The sequence below is a fragment of the Anopheles nili genome, chromosome 3, assembly GCF_943737925.1.
Source record: "Anopheles nili chromosome 3, idAnoNiliSN_F5_01, whole genome shotgun sequence".
Lineage (NCBI taxonomy): Eukaryota > Metazoa > Arthropoda > Insecta > Diptera > Culicidae > Anopheles > Anopheles nili.
In genome coordinates, this window is record NC_071292.1 from 31,018,404 (window position 1) to 31,038,965 (window position 20,562).

A 20,562-nucleotide genomic window follows, 5' to 3' on the forward strand; every position below is an offset into this window, starting at 1 on the left:
CTGATGATGCGGCTGTGTAAAAACAGTTTATGAGCATCAGGAAAACCTGATGGACCATTATTGTATCGCATTAATCAAGCATCGATACGGTACGGGAGGGCAATACGATCCTGGGAAATAAGTCAATTATGCAACGCCCCACCGTATGCAAATGAGAACAAATTCATTTTGAACGAATAAAAAAAAATTCGTTACGCGTTATTTTTCCGTAATTTCACCGGCAATCTGCTCCGTAAGCGATGTGAGAACTCAAAAGTATTTTACATCATATCTTTTTTTCATCTTTTTTATTGGCTTTATATACCCCATTGCTCGTATTTCAGAATGAATTGTATGAAAAAAATATTTTTTTTTTAAACAACAAAACTACAAATCTATAAAGTTACTTACATAGATATATGTTTTGCTATGGGATATCCATTTGGTGGAAATGTATTTAATACTTGCTAGATTTTATTTACTTTTATTTGTTTTCACACGAACAGGTTGTGTGTAGTACAGCAATAGCGTTGTTATTCGCCTCAAATACCACATCTAAAATGATGCAAAAGAACGCTTTGAAAAAGTACCTTTGATGTAAAATTACACGCGCACTAGTGCGCTTACAAAATACCAAAACCAACGTCCCAGCGCCATCACAAGAAGAACGACCAGGAAAAGCAAAGCAAAACATAGATCACATCTCTTCGGAAACATTTTTCATCACGGGTCTGACGCGAGCTTCGAATGCTGTCGTTTGCTCCGACTGCGCGATAACCCTCGTGGTGCGGTTAGTTTTAGGGCCACTACACATCGCCACACATCAGCTGGTTCCGGCCGGTCTTCTGGCGTGCGTACGATGCATAGCATACACATTGAAAGCGCGCCACGGGAAGAGTTCCGCTCCCCAAGACGTTGGTGCTGCCGATGGCGTTTAGTTATGTTTGAAATTTCGACGCGTGCGGTGGCGTGCGATGGCGTTGGGCTGTAGTTTTCCGATCGTCATGTTCTGCACGTTTTTGGAAGTGACTCGATCACGCCGCGCATGAGATCATCCATCAGCACACCCTTCGTGGTATTGTTTCGGAGTACCCACCGGAGAATCCCGGAGTGGGTGAATCCTTTTCGTCCTTTCGCCTTTGTAAACACGCGCCGGGAGCGTTTAACATCATCGGTTCGAGTGTCAAGTTCTGCATATCATTAATTTCCATGTCAAGTGGCAACACCAAAAAACGAAAAAAATCGCGCTCATGCATACAATAAACGTGTAAAGATAAGCAGTTCGTCTCTTCCGTGCAGCCAGGATAGTGCTTCTTTCGAGCGTTTCTCGAGCCATGCCAACGACTCCGTGGCCACACCATGCCAATGACAAAGTTTTTGGCCATAAAAATATGGCGAAGAAATGTGCGTGACTGCGTGATGATTTTTGATGAAGCAGCACGTGTCCGCGTTGCTTTTTTTTGGTTCGATTTGGCCACCTATTTGGCGTGTCGGAATTTCATGCCAGCTCGCCATGCTCATGCGCCATCGGCAAATGGTTCCTCCTGCATGCGACCACAATTAATCACAGTCAATTAATTGTGGTGAATATATTGTAAACGGTGGGTTGCTAACTGCGTGCTTTTTCGTTCGCCAACGCCCCCTTTGATGCTTTGGTGCCTCTGATGGATCGATTGTCAATCGTCGCTACTGTGTTGGCTACCGATAACTATTTTTTTTTCTCCTCCGCTTCTGTTTGTTACCGATATATATATCCCATTCCCGCTTGGCTGCCAATTCAATGCTAGCCGCGAGTGCACCCCGAGAAGCTGGGGAGCTTTTCTGCAGCCCTGCAAGGGTGACGAAGAGCGTGCTCGTAAACCATTGTTGTTTGTGGTTGACTTGAGCATCCCTCCCCAAAAGGCACCGTGGCCGGGGGTGTTTAGTTGGCTTCATTGGTAACGCATCATCGAACTCTACCAAAATAGCGCATATTACGGCTAGTTAGAGGCATCGTAATCGCCCGTGAATCTCGGCTAGACAAGCCTCCATTGGATCCCAGGGAAAAGAAGCGTCGAGCGTAATCATCCTCGGATGTATGACAGGTATGGAAGGCCTAGAGGGCGGTGAGAATCTAGGCCATCTGCGCCAGAATCGGTAGTTAAACCAATCACGCATAAAAAAAAGGAAGGTGTGCCAATGGTGTCTGGCAGCTGCCGAACGGAAAGGAATGTAGAACGCAAACGGGCGAATGTTTTGGGTTTATTCGCTAATTCAATAGGCGACCAGGAGTGTCGATAACAACATCGGGTGCTTTCGTGGGAAGATGAGCTCGAACAGAATAGGTACTTGATGGGATCGTAAAAACTAATTAGTCCTACCGTTTACAGACGCTGTTGGAAAATCAAACGATCGTACGCAGCGATAGCGCAGGAGTTTGAAAAGGTGTTCATAATCGGTTGACTTTTATTTTCATTTTCAATGAAACTCGACTTAACGAAATATTGAGCAAACAGTTGAAGCTGCTCGAGAAGTCAGCCAACGAAGTGGCACAGTGGTAAAGTGATTGTCCGGACTTGTTTTCTGAGCTACGTAAAATACGAGTGCAGCGTCAATAAGCCGGAAATTGTGAGATCATCTGTTTTACTGCAAAACTGTTCTCCTCGCAGCATAATCTCATTCGGTTTGCGAAAAGCAGACAAAAGGCTAAAAAGGGATATCAAGTAGGGACGAAAAACAATTTAAACAAGTGAAATGAAAAAAGTTTTCCCAAGCTGGTGACACTCGATTTGGCTATCAAATTTAATTTCATTCCCGTTCTATTTGCTCGAGTATCGTGAATTCGTGAAATAATCAACTTCGGTGTGTTATTTGGCGTATCGTCGGAACGAACCGAAAACGTGAAGTGATCGACGAAATTTAATATATTCCAAAGTGGTCCGTCGATATGTGCCCGACAACGGCAATGGTGCCCCTTTGGGCGAAGGTGTAGAAGTGTTGTGGAAAAAACGATTCGTGCCGCAGTGGAAAACTTTCCGACAGGAAAGCCCTATCCCTTGCTGCCGTGCCAATGGCTCGTGCATGATTGGGTGCCGTTGTTTAAAATTAATTTTAAACGAAACGAGCTTTTCGTTCGAACGCCTTGCCGGCTGGGTGTGAAGCAGGTTAAAACATTTCCCGGCAATTGGCGGCAAGCGTCCGCGGCGTTGTCCTTCGACAAAACGAACGTCCTCTTCACGCAGAAACCATAACAAAGAGATATAAAAATGACACTCTGGTAAGCTACACATTTTGTTTGTTCGTATTACCGTGTTTGATCGTTTTATGGTGTAATAATGGTGCAACAAATGGGACAAACATTACAAGCTGAATAATTCAGCATGGGGATGCTGTCATGAACCAAACCACCATTATTATGCGTTACAGTTCGTTCGCGAAAAATCGTAAAAGCTACTTGTGTGTGAGTGCATCATAGCTTGTCGGTGGGAAATAAGGATTTCCCATTCAGCTGTGATTCGATTTCAATTATTTGCGGTCACTAATATGGGTGTGATATTTCATTTCCCTCGCGAACGATGGGTGCAGCCCGGCGTGGGACTGTGAGGTGTTTGCTCCGTAATCGCTTTCGCAATGAAATCTGCTTTCAATTAAATTATCGCCTCGTGGCCACCAGCTGGCCCTCGCCAAAGCTGGCTGCCGGTCGGTAATGTCGATTGAAGCCGTTGCTGGTTTGCACTTGCTGCTGTTGCTGCTGTTCCTACGGTTACCGGCGGATTATAGGTCCTCGGTGTGTGCAGATTAAATAACGTCCAGCATGCGGGCTGGCTGATCTTGTGTTGCATGTTTAATTATGAAGAGCTCGATTCATGCCGAAACACGTTTAATCAGGGCACGTGGTGACGAGGAGAACGCGAGGATGTCGTTTTTATGCCATTTCTTTGTGGATTTCCCGGCTCGATTCACGCCGTGAATTATGATCGAATGCGAAACACATACGTCACTTTGGCCAACTGGTAGCTATCGTATTTCGGTACTTATTTGGAATGTTGAATTTTACCGAGTTTAAAGCACGGGATACGATTTTGAAAATGAAATAAATTCGACCATTTTGAAGACTGTTTGAGATTCTAAATACATGGGGTCCATCGCCATAGACTAGGATTTTATCGTAAAGCTTGTATGAAATTCTATTTAAAATGAGCATGGTGTACTTATTATTTGAAATGAAAACTCATCCCAAAACAAACAATTATTTTTAAATGTTATCCTTTGCTTTGAAAATGGAACACACTCCGTTACATGGAACGGTTGTTCAATATGAATACCTGGAAAACTCGTTTTCTAATCTTTTCCATGGTGAAATATGATAGTCGATATTGCCACTGATGGTGGATATCGCATGTCACGAGTCCTTTTATTTCTACATATGCTCGAGATAGTAGATATATATGCACATGGATGAAATCCAAAATCGGATAAAAGCTTCCACCTTGATTAACAATTGATTTGAGGGATCGTCACATGCTTGCACCAAGCTATTTCTGTTTGTTTTCTATACTAGAAGAGTTGCAAATGTAAAATATAAATTTGTATAATTTCAAACAGCAGCTTCTCGTGGGATCTAAAAATCAGATTAGTTAAATAAATGCACGTTCGTTTCGTCAACTCCCTGAAGTTGCACAATGCCATTTCTTTTGTAGGCCTTCCCGCATTTTGGCCGTTACTAATCAGATAAATTGTAATTTGTTTATATGTCTTTTCCATTTGCGAGTCCTTTTATGGCTCGGTCAAAATAAAACTTTTATTCCCATCACAAAAGGGGTTCACGAGCCATTCCTTTATGGGCTATCCTTGCTCTCATCTGTGTAGATCAACAGAACCCTGTGCGGCCAAGAACGTTTCCATGCATCCCTTATCTGGTAGTGTGCGGTAGCAGAGCTGATTCGAATCTGGGTTTAAATGAGTCTATTTTTGCATCATTCACCGTGTGTCCCTTTATCAGGTCCTGGCCCCGCTCTTATGCTTTTTTTATGATATACACCATCTCCGTTCGGCACCGCGCTTTTCGAACCCACCGGACGTGGAAAATGGAAAACGAAGTAAAGTTTGCGACCAATCCATGATCCACCGAAAAACGCTTGATAAGCTGTAAAGTGCGCCCTTTTTTCGTCGGCATACCATCCGATAACGCCCGAAAATAGGAACTCCCATCCGGGGGTGCCGATTAGGGTGGATTTGAAACCCCTTTGCACACACACACACACACCGTTCGCATTAACTGTGAAGGTTTAGTATTTTCAATCATTCACCGCGCCGGCCTGCCCATGCAAGAAGGCAAACGCTGAAGCAAGAAAAACTGTCCAGAAAGTACGATTCGCAAAGAGGCACTGCGCGATACTCGAGCCCGGTGGGCCGGGAACTTGGGAGCGAAAGATAAAATCTGGGCACTTTATTGATTTTCGGTCTCAACATCCCACCCACCCAAGGTCGTTCGGGCGGCGAAAAGTGCCCGGAAAAAGCGGGCCCTTTTTTGCCCAAAGATCAACGTCAAACTGGCGTGGGTTTTTTTTCTTCTTGACGTACCCTTTTCATCTCATTTCAATCCTCTGGCCAAACGACAATGGTGGGAATTCGGTGCCAAATGGCAGGACCGCATTTCTCAGACGCGCAAGCTTTGAGAAACCTCGGGATGGGAGCAAGCTTCGCCAAAGCAAAATGCCACACCAAAGTGGGGCAAAATAAATCATAAATGATTTCGGTGACAGCCGTAAAAAAGAATCAAATCATCATGATCATCGCCGTCCTAAGGTCTCGATCGGTTCGGTGGCGATGGCCAAATTGGAGCTAACGTTCCGTTGGGTGGAAGCCGGTGCGATAACAGGACCCTCCGGTTTCCCCGATAAAGTCACAGGGCCATGCTCTTCGCTCTAAGGTACGCTCCCCCGGGGGCGGCCCAATTGGATGGGGCACAAAATCAATTAAAAAGTAATAATAATCATAAACAATAAACCACCAGCACATAAATCACCGGAGAAAGTACCACGGAAATGGGATCCGTGGCGAGTGAGGCGATGACTCCGTCGACAGCGCCTCGCTAGAAGATAGATGATGTCAGCGCTAGCAGTAGTTGGGCGGCTCGTGTATCGATACCAAGGGTGGTGACAATGATTACGACCTCGCGGGCGATAAGAAAGGGGTAATTTTAATTACCTTAATAACTGACTTTACACTCGCTCTTCCGCACTCGAAACCGTGGTCGTTGTGGTTCCATCTTGTCGGCTAGGTCGGGCTAAAGTCGGGATGAAACACAAAAAAACTCGGTTCCACTTCCCGTGGGCTAAATCATTTTATCACCCACCATCGAGGATGGAAACTAGACGCCTTTTCTTCACGCGCCCGTTAAATGTGTGTGTTTTCGTTTCGTGATTTTTACGACGGGTTATTATTTAACACAATTTCCTGAATGGCTTCTTTCGCGTCAACCATCACGCCGGCAAGCGAGAAATGATTTGTTGTTTCAGTTCCGAGTGGAACATTATCGCGCGCGATCGATTGCCTGTTGACGGAGGTTTTCGCGAACGCAGCAAACAAAGCAAAACATGCTGATGAGGTGACATAATGTTGTAAACTCACCGAGAGCTGCTGCAGTGAGATCATTTTTTCCCGACCAACAAAACTCAACAAGGAGGCGTCGGTGAATTGAAACCTAATTCGTTCGGATAATGCCACCCGCTGGGTGGCGTTTCGATTAGATTTCGCACCAAAATTGCACACCCAAAGGTGCCCAGAGGCCGGAGCATAAGGACGAAGTTTGAAATTGATTTTGCAGCGAAAGTTGGTGTGGGTTGCGCTGCCTTCCATAAATATGTTGGCCGCATTCGGCCGCATTTGGCATCACTTTTTCGGCTGCTTTTGCGATGCTCAGCTGCGCGGTTTGCGCTTTTAAAGCGTTTACGACCCCGGGTTAGCCGCTGTGGATGCGTTTGATGTTCGCGCCCGGTGGAACGAAATTTAATAACCTTCCGAGCTCGGTTCTTTCTCCGCCGAGCCGTCCTGGAAGGGCCTGGCTGGTATGCAAAAACAAGCTCCTCTCGCGAGCCGGCTGATTGGTAATGATAATAAACAGTAATTTGTGCCTTTTCCCGCGGGGCTACTGCGGACGGTTATTGGAGCACTTTAGCGTGTTTTTGGTTTCGCAGTCTTGCGGGCGATTCTTTCGTGGGGCTCAAGATTGACGCATGAGCATGCTGTCTAACATAACGACTTTGATAAGGGAGTTTTCCTCTTCAACCGTACATTGTGGGCGATAATTGATTTTGGAGAATGAAACAGAACGTAATCTGTTGCATTATCTGCTCGGATGGCACTTGTGATCCTGCCGGTTGCCGGTAATTCCAGTCCAGCTTTTCCGTGGGGGTGGAATTATGCCAGGACAGCAGGAATTACCGAGCACCGGGCAAGCATGCCATGAGTGGACAGCAAATTTATTATGCAACCTTCTCTCTCTCTCTCGCAACGAAGGAAGTGCTTAATTCCAGGGTTGCTGCGTTCTGCCACGAAATGCAGCAGCTCTTGTGCTGTAGGTAAGCAGTAGGCTAGGAAGGAGTCTTGGCAACGCTACACAGGAAGTAAATCTCGTTTGTCACGGTGCTGCCGTCGGAATCCGGACGGTAGGGCACATATATGCGTGCGAAACGTTACACAAAACATCAGCTTGATTGCTGAAACGTGAGTCGAAATGAAATCCCGTCGAAGTGCTGCTCGGTTGTGGACGTGCCCCGAACGTAACGCCCCCGAAGCCATCCTGGGCATGTTGGGCATCCGTCTCAAATCCGACAGTTTGACGGATGTTTAATTGTTGCTCTGGGAGCAGCTAGAGCCGTTGCAGTGTAATCCTCTCCGATCGGGATGCCGCTTTGGGAGGGAAAATCGGAACGACCGGTCAGGGAACGTTGCGATGCTGGAGACGACCGTTGAGAAGCGGAATTTTGGGATGAAGCAAGACTTTAGAACGGCTCCGTTGAGATGGAAAATACTCGATCGAGCGTGAATGCGCTGGTATCAGAACACATGGTTGCCCAAAAGCAGCGCATCACGTGCGAGATGGTTTTAAGACAGGCCGGTTGGAAACATTCCACCTCGAGAGTGGAGAGCTTTTTGTCCTGCGAAATCTCATCACTCTCGCAAATCGAATGAGGGAAATTGATTGGAAAAATCACGCCACCAAAGATGGATTGGTTATAGGAAAATTCATCAGTATGGAGGATTCGCAACTGCAAACGGCAACGGAATGATGGTGCTTGCGCTGAAAAAGAAAAGGGCACTCTGATCGGCGGATGTGGGATCTTCCTGCGTCATTATTTTCAACAATATGCTTCCCGTGCTTGCCATGAGAGTGCAGAGCGCGGTCGGAGAAGAGTTTAACAAGCCAACGGTAGCGCCCTGGCCAGGAAGCACGGGCCGGAAATGGATGTCGGAGCAAAATATGTATCATTTCCGTCGTGGCAAGCGGAAAGATGATTTACGATCTGCGTCCCTAGCGCTCAAGGACACGCGAGAAAGAGCGAGCACGCGTTAGGGTCTTGGAGCTGCTGCGGTACGCTCGTTTATCGGGTTTGCGCTTAAGGAATGCTTTTAAGAAAATCCGTTCCAGACGGCCAGGCGGCCTGGCGGCTTTGGGACCACGCGGAACAGCGCTCTGGCAGAGGTGTGATTTATCATAAATCGGGCAGGAATGTTATTGATTCCTGTTGTGAATTGGCGTAAAGATCAACCATCCACGTGAACCTCGGGTCGGGTCGGGCGCTATCAATTGAGGCCAAATGGCGTATGCATAATGGCGGATGGCTCAGTCCCTTTGGCTTCCACCCGTCAGGTGTTGTTATTTATTCTGGCAGATGTTTAGAGCCATAAGAATTTATTTAATGGCTTTCACCGCCATTGCGACCGACGCCTTCCTTATGTGTGAGAAGAAATGCCGGAAGATTTAAACATATGATGCCGTTGAAGCCATGGGAGAATGGCGAAAATGTATGCGAATGAAAATGGTTTTATCGACACCATTATTTGAGAAGAGCTTGAGAGCTCAAAAAAGGGTGAAGAACTTATAGTGAAATTAAAAACCCGAGTGTTCTCGAATGAGATATTGCAAAGTCTATTGATCTCTTTCTGGTGCCACGATTAAGCTGTTATGAACCACCTAAATGGGTGGCCCTTTGAGGCCATTTTGTACTCATCGTGAATATTTGTTGAATTTAAAACGATCAGAAAAGGGGCGCAACAGCTCAGGGATCACACGATTACAATGCCCCATGCACAAGTGGGCAATCTATGGGCGAATCTTATCTCTTTCGCCTATCTAACAAGGCTATCGACACGAGAAACAATCGCGCTTCCTTCCGACCGCGGTAGGTCTCGTGCCCTCTGGACTGCTCTTGTTGCTGGCGAGCCCCAGGAACCGAATAAAGAAGATGCCGGGTCAGCAAAGAAGTGCAACACGCGCTGGGTACGCGTGAAGTACCCTAGAACATGGCTTGTCCACTATGACAGGGCCGCTTTTCGGTGGTCATTAACTGCTGTCGGGGCGCTTTGTTACGTCACTTTCGATGTGACATTTCACTCTCCGGTCCATTGCACTTGGAAGACGAGTGCACCCAGGCCCTGGTCTGGATCGCTCTCGATGCAAGCGCCTCCAGGAGTGGCCATTATTTTGGGGGGGCTCGCTGAGAAAGACGGACGACAACGCACAAGTGCTTGTTCGATGGTGAATGCTTCACAGCCAGCGGGAGAACTGGTTAAAGAATGATGGGGAAGAAAGATGGGGTAGGGATAGAGAGCTTGTGGGTGGAGAGATAGGGAAGATTCTCGCTGCCCTTTGTGACAACGTGCCATGCTTCATAATCGGTTCCTAAATCGCTTCTCGCACTCGCAAAGTGGCAGCGGTGCACTTGTGCCGCGATAAACAAACAAATAAATCAAACCTTTTTTTTTTTGGTTCCTTTACACTGCCGAAGTTGCCGATATTTTTCAGTGCTGCTAACATTCACGTTCGCACGGATTATGTCGCGCTATGGGTTGAGAAGAGTGTCCATTTTATTTCGATCGATCTGCAAGGGACGATATCTTTCGTTTGGTGTTTATGCGACACGTTCATAACTCGAGCTTTTATCAAAAAATAGCTCTTCTGTGCTTCTTAGAACCGTTGGTAACAAAAATATATCAATGTTATTCATGATTACATTCACTGGAAATTATTATTTCTCGCAGCTGGATGAAGGAAAACGTAGAATTTTTAGAACACATTTCAAATGTTCGTGGAAAAGCACCCTTCAAAGGAGTTTCCTAACAAATGAACACCTTTTCCCAGAAAACTCACCGTCGTCATTTGAGAGTACCATCTATAAAATTCACTATTCGAACGATAAGCCGTTTAAATTACCCGTTTTTATAGTGATTTTTCGTACGTTTCTCATCGTCACACTTTAGCGCAGGCTCTTAATAAAGCTCCACCGAAGCGGAAAGCCTTTCGGCCTTAGGATGGGCGCATTTTTGAATGCTTCGCTGAAATCTAAAGCAAATCAAACAAGTTACCAAATCGAGCTGTGGCGTCACGAACTCAGCCTTATTTTGCCGTTTCCACCGTCCTTTTCCAATGACGCAGGGAAGCGTTTCGACGTTAGACAAGACCTTGTCAAATATTCCAGCTTCAATCTACGTTTCATATCACTTGATCAAGCGCTGTGACCTTCCCCAAAGGCTAGAGTTTCCATTTAATTATAATTCTCATCAGCATACAGGTGCGACTGTAAGATTTTCTCTCCACCTGTCCGAGGAACTTATCTGGAAGGTTTTTTTTTGGTATTTTCAGCCTGAAGCCACAGGACGTGGGAGAGTTTTTGCTCTTTAGCAGCTCGAACTAACCATTTTAAAGGGTTTCATTTTGACTCTAGTGCAAACTACGTTTAAGCGAACTTGTACGTTTGGATTCGCTCGAAGGGTTCCCTTATTTGTACAACGGAAGGTCGGTGAAGCAAAAGCACGAAAAGGCATGGTGACCAAAGCGAATAATAATTGGCCGTCTTTGTGGTGAAACCTGAAACGATTACGCCCGATTCGTATTATATGATACCTCAAATGCATGAATTTTCCTCTCTGTCTCGAAGAAAAGACAATTCGATCGTATTTATTTCACGCCTGATAAACGCTGCGAGCCACGAACACAATGCACTCTGGCTTCTTAGGCCTAATCCAATTTAACAGCAAGCACCACCCCAAGATGGTATCGTTTTCCAAATGTTTACGGAACTGCAAATAGATATTATATTCGCGCATGAAATAAAAAAAGGCATTCACCCCACTTATCCCACCCATTCCCGTTATTAGGCTTTATTTTTCCGATTGTTTTCCCAACGCCACATCAACCGCCGCGACAATAATCGTTATGCTGCCTGACGAAGGAACCATTTCTTGTTTGCTCGCGGAAATTGGCGGTTGCTGTCCGGGCCCGGCTCGTGTTTGCCCTTGTTTGCCCGCTCATGATCGGTCTGCTGTTGGTTGCCCTTCTGTTTTCGGGGTGTTTTTTTGTGGCGTTCTCAGGTCGAATGTGCGCGCGGCAAGCGTAAAGCAAAGGGCCAACTGGCGTATCGTGTGCCCGGAACGCGTGGTGTCGCAAAAGAAAAGCACCGTCAGCCACGTGCCAGCGGGATCCGGAATCAAGAGCCCAATTGATTGACTAACTATTTACTCGCCGTTGCCGGCAAGAGCCCGACTCGGTGTAGGTCTACAGGGAAGCGAACGCAAGCTGTTTACCTTCTTATGCTCACTTGCACCATCCGAACGATGGCCACGGTTTCCCGTGGTGTCGTCCCACGAGCCAAACCGAACATTGACAATGGCGGGCCGACGATGACGCCGGTGAATTTGATGATGATGATGATTACTTCTATTATTATTACCATGACAAGTGAATCGATCTAAGAACCCGCCGCTTTCCGCTTTTCCGGCCGGACCATTGTTGCTGATTGATTCCATCGGTGTGGTCGTTGTGTGGGTGGGGTCGACTTCGTGGAAGGATACGCTCCCAAGTGTCCTCTCGCTCTCTCTCTCTCTCTCTCTCTCTCTCTCTCTCTCTCGCTAAGCACTACGCTATTTGCGTCCTTCCGGGAGCGCGTCGAGGGTGGGTTTCATAGAACCCGGCAAGGACTCCTTGTCGTTTCCGTTGAGAATGAACCAGCGCCGGGATTGATGATGTGGCGCCATTCGGGTGAGTGAAGTTGAAAAGGAGGTGGGATTGGGCATTCGGAAAGGACACGTTCCGACGAACCGACCCGGACATGGTCAGTGGGACGTCATTGTGGCCGTCTGTGTGGAAGCAGGATTACTCGAGCAGGATGTTCGGTTATGCGAAAGGGCAGTGTAATTGTGTATGAACTGAATAATTGCCCCACATATTCGTACTGGGTGGGTTTGCATTATGTAGCGAAGCGTTTGAAGAACGCCGAATCGGCGCATCTCGAAGGTTCTGGGTATCTGTGCTTGTTTCACTCCTTCCACTGGATCAGAAGCTTATCAGTGCAACGGAGGCAAATGTGGTGTTCTGTTGCGATGAGCTCCATGAGATGAGCTATTTTCCCTTTAAATGCAAAACCCCGGAAAGGGTTGAATGCATTTCGCACAGCTTCAACAATGTTAGCAAAACAGAACTACGCCCAACGCGGGCTTACCGCTCGAGGACACGACACCCGGCTGAGGGCTCCAGCAACAATGTATCAAAAGCTGAAAAGCCCTTTGGCGGCCAGTTGCCAAGCAGAACGGTGGTTTGCTGAATGCATCATTGGCTCAAATGGAGCGATATGTTTTGATGCGAAACGCACACAAGCGGCACATTTCAACTGTAGCCAGGAATCAGATTTACCCGGAGTTAGCAGAGAGTTTTCCGAGCGACACAAGCGCTAAATGACGGTGCGGGTCATTCGGGTCAGATGTTTATCTTACCGGAGCACATATTAATAATGATACACCGACGAGTGGCCAGTCACTTTGATGGTGCTTGTGTGCTTTCCCAACCCAACGGTGGTTTGGGGGGCCCAATTTCCACGTTAAACGGTGTGATAAATGCGTTCAGTTCGGTCGCCTGTTGCGCCAAGCGCCAGCGTGATTAATGGCCCAATAAGTGATTATGTACTCCGTAATGACGGATAACGATCGGTGCTATCGTAGGGGCCCTGTCAGTAGGTGTAAAATGAGCCGCCGGCTGAAATGAAAAGGCACGTGCGTTCGCTCGATTTGCACGTCGCAGCCTTTCTGCACCTTTGGGAGGACGAATCTGCTCGAGAGTGGCTTGCATTTGGTCGCTATTTTGCACCATTCGCTACATTGTAACGCTTGGCGTATCGAACGGACAAAGCTCACGTGACAAACGCGCCACCATGGGTAAATCTTAAAGGCACTCGGCACAACGGGCTAAGGGACAAGTTTTCCGGCACCAGCGCCACCAAGACGGCGCTAACGAGTTGACGCTTTCTGATCACGTACGCTTCCGTTACTGGTGCTGCAGTAGCGCGCGTACTTTCGCCGCCAGTTCGATGGATTTTCTATCACCCTGCGGGTAAGTTCTGCTGGCAAGTTTCACATTTGTTCGCGTCGGTTATCCGCCCGGCATGGATCACGCAGTGCATCCGCGGTCCGGAAAGGCGCTGGGTACAAGAAAAAGGGCACACATGTGCACTTTGAAGACGTGTTTATGAATGAAACCGCACGCCCGTTCTTGGCAAACGTGCTTGCGGTGTGGCGCGATTGTGGCGTTCGTCGGCGAACAGGTGAACGGATGGAAATTGAATGTTAATACTGAGGCTGAGAAAGTCCGCTTCCTTGCGTAACAATGGGATTAAATAGCGCACATAGTGCCTCGCAAAATCCGAACACTTAAGACGGCGCAAACGATCGGGCAGTGATGGGGCGTGATTTTGAAAGGCGTATCCATTTTAAAGCGTGAAAATGGCGAGCGCTTGACGAAGCTACGCAGGCTGCCAGCAACGCAAATGTCAAGTTGCTTTCGAGGGCTCGCACTTAAAAGACCCGTTCTTCGACGCAGTTGCATCAAAAGCAGCTCAGGGATGAAATTAATTATCACACCACAAGCATCCGGACACCTGCAGCTGGAGCTAGTTTTGATCGCACTCGCCGAGAAGCGCACAACAGAGGAACCAATTTGTAATTACCAGTTGCATGACTTGGCTGATGATTTATGTTTGCAGCACTCGCGCTCGATCGGTGATCGTTTAGCAATCAATAAGCGAATCCATCAAGCCAAACCTATCATCACATGATTTGCGGGTGCATTACCGGTGCCGTACGATGTAAAAGGGGTCTGCATTCTGTGCTGCAAGCGCGATCGTCGTTTCTTGCCATAGCCTGCAAGGAAAAGGCCAACGAATACCCGACGAAGACGACGACGACGACGACGATGCTGGCACGCATCGCACAGTTTCCGCTTCAAGAGACAATCAAACAGCAATCTGGGGTCCATTGTTTGCTGAAAAGTGCAATAACGCACCGGGCGATAAGATCGCGGCACAAGACACAAGACTCGCGAGTACGCCAGGAAAAGTGACCTCTTAACATTTCGATCACGCATCGAAACGTCGACGCTTCTTTCACGCCAGTAGAACGGAGTCGAGCGGATAAGTGACGGTTTCGAGTGGTTTTGCCCCTTTTTTCCGATAGGGCAGACGCTCTCGAAATGAAGCAATTACGTGGAGAACAGGGCGTCAACTCCGAGGACCGGCACCGATGGGAAAGGATTGATTTCCGTGGTGGATAATTGCATATAATTAGCATCGAAGCGCGACTGGCAGAAACGGCTCATTGGCGACATCTTGCGCGGTGTTCGTTGCATGTGGGATCGTTTCCGGAGCTCTCTAGGATATCGACACATTATCAGATTTTGCGCATAGTCGACATCCGGTGTTAGGAAGTAGCTTCACAACAAGCTACTTCGCACGGTAGATCTTTCTTCACCGCATGAGATCGATTACAGACCGGAAATGGATAGGATTTTCCATTCATCACCATCATTGGCAGCAACGTTGGTTTGAAAATGTCGTCTTTCCTGCCATGGGCGTGATTTGTAAACGGGTGATTTAATCAAAAATACCAACCAATGTCACAGCACATGACGGATCGTTTCCGTTGCTTGAATGCGGTACAATTAATTAATGCATCGTATTTTAGAAGAAAAATCCCATCACTGCATCCCACAACCGGGTCCGGTTTTTGTCACCACAACCCGGCAACTCGTTAGGCCATGTCGAGTTGCGCAATATTTGTTCTAATTTGTGAATTTGCAGCTGCATGCTGCTGGTGTCGGTCGTGTGCAGTGTGGCCTAATTTATGTTCTTCCCAGCCCGAAGCCAGCCAGTTTCCGGTATCGAGTGTGGTGCAAGTGCATGCGGCTTTTCTTATTGTTGCTCCGCATCAAGCGTTGTGCAACCTTCATCAATCGTGGCCCTTCTTGGCCCTACAAAGCGAACCGGGGTTGGGTTTGGAAAGGGTCTGGTGGGTTTTTTGGAGGAACGAACGAATCAAACACCATGCAATGTCGACAGCAAACTGCAGCCGGTCCCAGGCATCGTGCAATGAAACCAATTACAGATTCTGTTGCCCAAACGCAATATTCGCCATCGTTCGCTTCGCTTCGGGGGAACGATTGGGGATTTTGTGTCGGAGGGTGGAACCATCCCCCACCCACGAAAAAGGGCGATTTGGACGCTTGAAGAGAGCACGAGAAAACCCCCACCGAAGCCCTTTCCGAAGTGAATTGTGACTGTACACACATAAATTCATAAGCATATTTTATTGAATTTGCTGGGGTAATAAAGATAACTGAGCGTTGGGGCAAGAAGCGCGCAAAAGGGCCCATCGGTTCTTGTCTCGGTCCGTCCTTGCGTTCGCGTCGTACTTCCACCCAGTAGAGTCTGTAATGGTTTTGATAATTTTTTGCTCTCCTGCTACTTCCGAGTCGAGCTGAACGTGGTACGTGGTTTGAGCCGGAAAAACACATGGTACGGGCCAGCTGCCCGTAGCTAGCAAGTTATTGTGTTTCCGAGTCGAACAAACGGGCCCCAAACCACACGGAGCCAGTGCTGATGGAAGGTACCTCGACTTCGTAGGTGGAGCATAACACCATCGAGCTTTTGTCTTATTGGCACTCGAACGGTGCTGATGGTTACGGTCTTCGAGTTGAGAGATACACACGTTAGTGTCCTGAAAGCACCGAGTGCACGATAATTAAGGCCATCGCAGTAGTCCTGGGAAATGTCGATCAAAGTAGCCGTTAGCACCGCAGCGCGATGCGATGCAATGCGATAAATATAATTATTTTACGGGTATACTAGAGTTATGTCCGAGATGTGCTGATTTGCTAGCGTACAAGCTTAGCGAAGCATATTCACATGGATTTTAAAGGCACCCGCCTGCAGCAAGCATTTCACACCTCACATGCAGCAGGAGTAGCCTTTTTCTGACAACAAACTCTCCGTCTGTCAAACCGGCGTCATGTCGAGGTCGGTTGACTTTTCATCTCGCCATCATACCGACACGTGGTGCCAGCCGGAGTGTGAAGAAGGTGGTGGCCTTTATCCGAAAAAGGGACCAACAGTACCGTACCGTACCCTTTTGCGTAGATCCTGTGTGGTGGAAAATGATTTAGACGCAAGCGAGTCGTCCCGAGTTGGGTGGGAGTTTCATTTTTCCCATGCATGGGAGAGGCCTGGATAGACCTCCCCGGGGTTACATAATTGGGCGTACTGGGTGTACTGGGTGTTGGACGTGCATCAGCTGCTATTGTGCTCTCGGCCATGGCTGGCTAACTGTCGGTGAAATGGGTTCAGTGCCCAAAATCTGCACCAAACAGTCCGGGACGACCGACGGCACCGGTTGGCGCTCGATGGTGGTCTAAAATATTTAATAGATTTTTCACCCACGATAACCGTTCCGACCGGATTACATGATGGTGGGGACAGCTTGCTAATCTCTGCGTTTAATGTTTCATATTTTAAAGGCAAACTGCCAAATCCGTTTTACCCGGTGAAATTTGTCGGGATGAGAGCCATTTAGTATTCGCGACATGACACCGTGCGGGACAGTGAAATGACAAGCTTTGAATTCTCGCTCGAATGGCAGCCCGTTGTTGAAATGCTGGTCGATGTGGCACTTGCACTAATCATTGCCGTACAGAATGGTGTACCAAAGCCATTTAGTAACGGGCTTGATTCAATCAAGCTTACACCTGATGGTTCTCGTTTCGAATGTTACGCAAGCTGTTAGAGAATTGAGCTGGAGATAGTTATTCCCATTAAATAGCTTTTTTCACGCTATTTTGTGTCTAACACGCGCAGTAAACTCAAATTCCTCTCACCGATGTGCCGATTTGCTCCTCCGATCGCTGGTTGACCCATTAAATTGCCAATAGCTAGAAAGTAACGCTACACCATGCAATCCAGACAATTTGCTCGGAGTTTCCAGAGGAAATTGAAGAGTTATTGCATGCTGCAGGTTATTGCAATTATCTGCATCGAACTTTCATCCAACCAAAGTTTAGAACCGGGCATTCGTCAAGCTATCTGGCCCCGCGGAGGTCAGATTGATGCATCCTAGTTTAGGCACGTTCTGAGAATGGATTATCCGAGCGCGCCGTAAATAATTGTACATTTGGCACGGATTCGAGGCGACGATTGCAATGATTGCAATGCTGCTTTGCATCACCACTGAGCAGCGTTCGAGAAGCGACTCATCGGAGACGACGATCCCGAGAGCTTGTCAAATTCCTGTAATGACACAACGCGTTTATTGAAAAGCAAATGTTGTCCCTTCCGATGGGTCGCGCGCGCACGAGACCATACCCAATTGTTTCGTGTGAATGTGCGCTCCGAAACGCCCTGTGCAGTATTTGCCATCCTTTTAGGCGACAAACTTTTCGATTGTTTCGAAAGCAGCGCAAACCCTTCCCTTGCAGGGGTTTTTTTTACGAGCCCTTCGGCACAGCTCCAATGCGATCGATCGATCGGTATGCCCAAGTCATCGCGTGTCTCGGTGATCATGTTTTAATTAAGGGCTCGGGGTAGAGTTTCGCAATAGAAAAAAAGTCGATGCGGGAGGGCAAGTCTTCAGCCAAAAGGCCAACATGCAGCCCTTTTTACAAGCGTTGAGCCGAGCGTTATTTTCTTATGCTGTTGTGCTGTGGTGAAAAACCTATTCATCACTGTCGGCAGCGCAAGCGAAAGAGTGGGTCGCTAATCGGGGCAGTTGTTAATTCCACGGTGAACTTTGAATGGCGCCAGTCTTTGGTGGTTGATGAGTGCTTCAGCTCAAGAAATTTGCCGGGGAAACGATGCTAAATCGCTCGATACGGCACTTGCCGCGCAATAGGCAACGAAAATCAAAAAGCTATTAGTTGCAATTGCGGCAGCAGCAAAGCATCGATCAACACTCGGGATGATGGCAGGAAATAACTGTATCATCATCTGATTAAGTGTGATCTCTGTCACCAAGCAGTGACCTTTGCAATACGTTTGTTCTGTTGCACTCTATCGCGTACAATTGCACCATTGCTGTCGATATTGCCGATCGACGATGCAACGAATATAGGTTAAAAAGCGGTGAACGAAACGATTGGGTCAAAGTATTTTTCCAACCACGCGTGCTCATGTCAACCACGTGCATGTTTTTCCTTGCGTTTCAGGTGTGCTGAATAGTGTCTTACTTCCTTTTTATTTCTTTCTTTCGTTTTTCACCCTTCCAACAGGCTTCTTCGGTGTATCACAATCGTCGCTATCGTTTCCATCGATTCGATCGGAGCTGACCTCTCTACCAGGGACCGTATACGGGTGAGTTGAGGCTGAAAACAAGGGTGCTTTCGGTTGAACATGATGCAGACACGATGGCAGAGCAGTCGAATTATGCTGCACTTTGTGTCGGTCAGCGCAGGTAGCCGCTCACCGGCCAAGGCACGGAAGAATCCGGCACAAGTGCAACGCAAGTGTAGAACCGACAAAGTGGGCGAGATAAGAGCAGAAGTAAAAAGTACGACACCACACCGTTTATGCTCCGGACCAGTGGACCATGTGGCTAATTAGCAAAATGGAAAAGCATGTTCGTCTAATAGCGTCTGTTTGGTGTCGTCTGGTGTTGGACCACCAACTGATCGTGGGTCATCGTCGTGACGCTCGTACATTGGGCTTGGAGGAAGTCAAAATTTTGCTGCCAGTGAATTTCGGAAGCATTTCTACGAAGCGATCCATTTTGCGTTGAGACGTCTTCTATTAAATCCCGGCAGGAGTATAATTGACAGTGATCGAACAATCCCAATGAAGAGTGCTACAATCATTTTAAGCCAACCCCAGCCAATAGGTATACAAGGTGGCCCCATTTTCAACAGTTTTCTATAGTTTTTCGACCACACGGCATCCATTTCCATCACCGTGCAACCGGGAGGCATTTTCCTCCATTTTTTTCGTTGTTGTTTTTGCTTCTCCTCCATTCGACGCCGCAATCGACGGAAGAAACAAGCACCGACACGACAGCGAAACAACTCCCAACTCCGGCAGCAGATTAAGTTATATCTTATCAACGTGAAACGCGCGGAAACATGGCACGAACGTAAGAGCATAACGAAAACGCGCGCCCCAGGTCTCCTGACGGGCTGGCATTTTCACGGCTGGCTGTAAGACACATTAACGCGCGCGCCACCTCAAAAACCTGAGGGCTAAAGGGCCCGTGGACCGCACCGTGTTTGCGGATGGTAGTTTTGTTGTGTGTTTGCGGACGGAACGGATGGAACGGACGGAACGGAGCGGAACTTCTCCCGCAGAACTGTTTGCACACACGGCCCCGGTAGAATGAGCTCGAGAGTATAAACCGCAACAGCTCGTGTGCGTGCGGCGTGGCGTAGCGCCTGGTGCAAACAATTGTGCCCAATTCACACTTAGGTAAATTGGGCGCTATGGCACCACAGCGCCGGAAGTGAGCTTAAGGGACGCGACCTGAAAACGACTCATTACATCGTCTTCGAGCGCACGGAGATCATTCATCCCTCGAGGCTGCGAAAGGGTAATAGCAGTAGTCGGTGGCGGTCTCGAAGGCTTTTGGTGATGAAATTTTGTAATTTCCTAATGCCATGTTCGGTGGGAGAAAAGTGTCTACGACGCAGAAGATATGCAGGCGCTCATCGATATCGCGTTTCGTGTGGGGGTGATTTTAGCGAAACTTTCCAACACCCACTCGGTTATGTGGCTGGTTGTTTAACTCGACCCGTCGACCGCTCGGTTTCACAGCTTCCGTAAGGCACCGCAAAGTGGCTGTTGAAAAAGTCCGCAACAAGAAGCGCTGGGTTCGGCTTTGCTGAGCGATGGTGGTGGTCCTAATTTTCGCATGCCTTCGCAACCGTGTGCAACCATAACCCTGTGTGCACCGCAAGGATCGTCGGCGCTATCGGGCTCAAACTGGGCCAAACTGGGCCAAACTGGGCTCGAGCTGGGCCGTAAGTTAAATCAGGAAACCTAATCGCCTTGCCGTGTGCGGTGCCGGCAGGAGATCCGGTGGCTTTTC

General features: G+C 47.8%; 1 protein-coding gene across 1 annotated transcript in view; it reads left to right on the forward strand.

Moving 5' to 3' along the window:
* Positions 1–3,224: 3,224 nt before the first annotated feature.
* Positions 3,225–20,562, forward strand: part of LOC128724061 (thrombospondin type-1 domain-containing protein 4) — a 71,488-nt gene continuing 54,150 nt past the window's right edge. Inside the window, exons 1-2 of the mRNA XM_053817826.1 lie at positions 3,225–3,235; positions 18,761–18,842. Of these exons, the coding sequence (XP_053673801.1) occupies positions 3,225–3,235; positions 18,761–18,842 (93 nt within the window). The remainder of the gene's footprint in view (positions 3,236–18,760; positions 18,843–20,562) is intronic.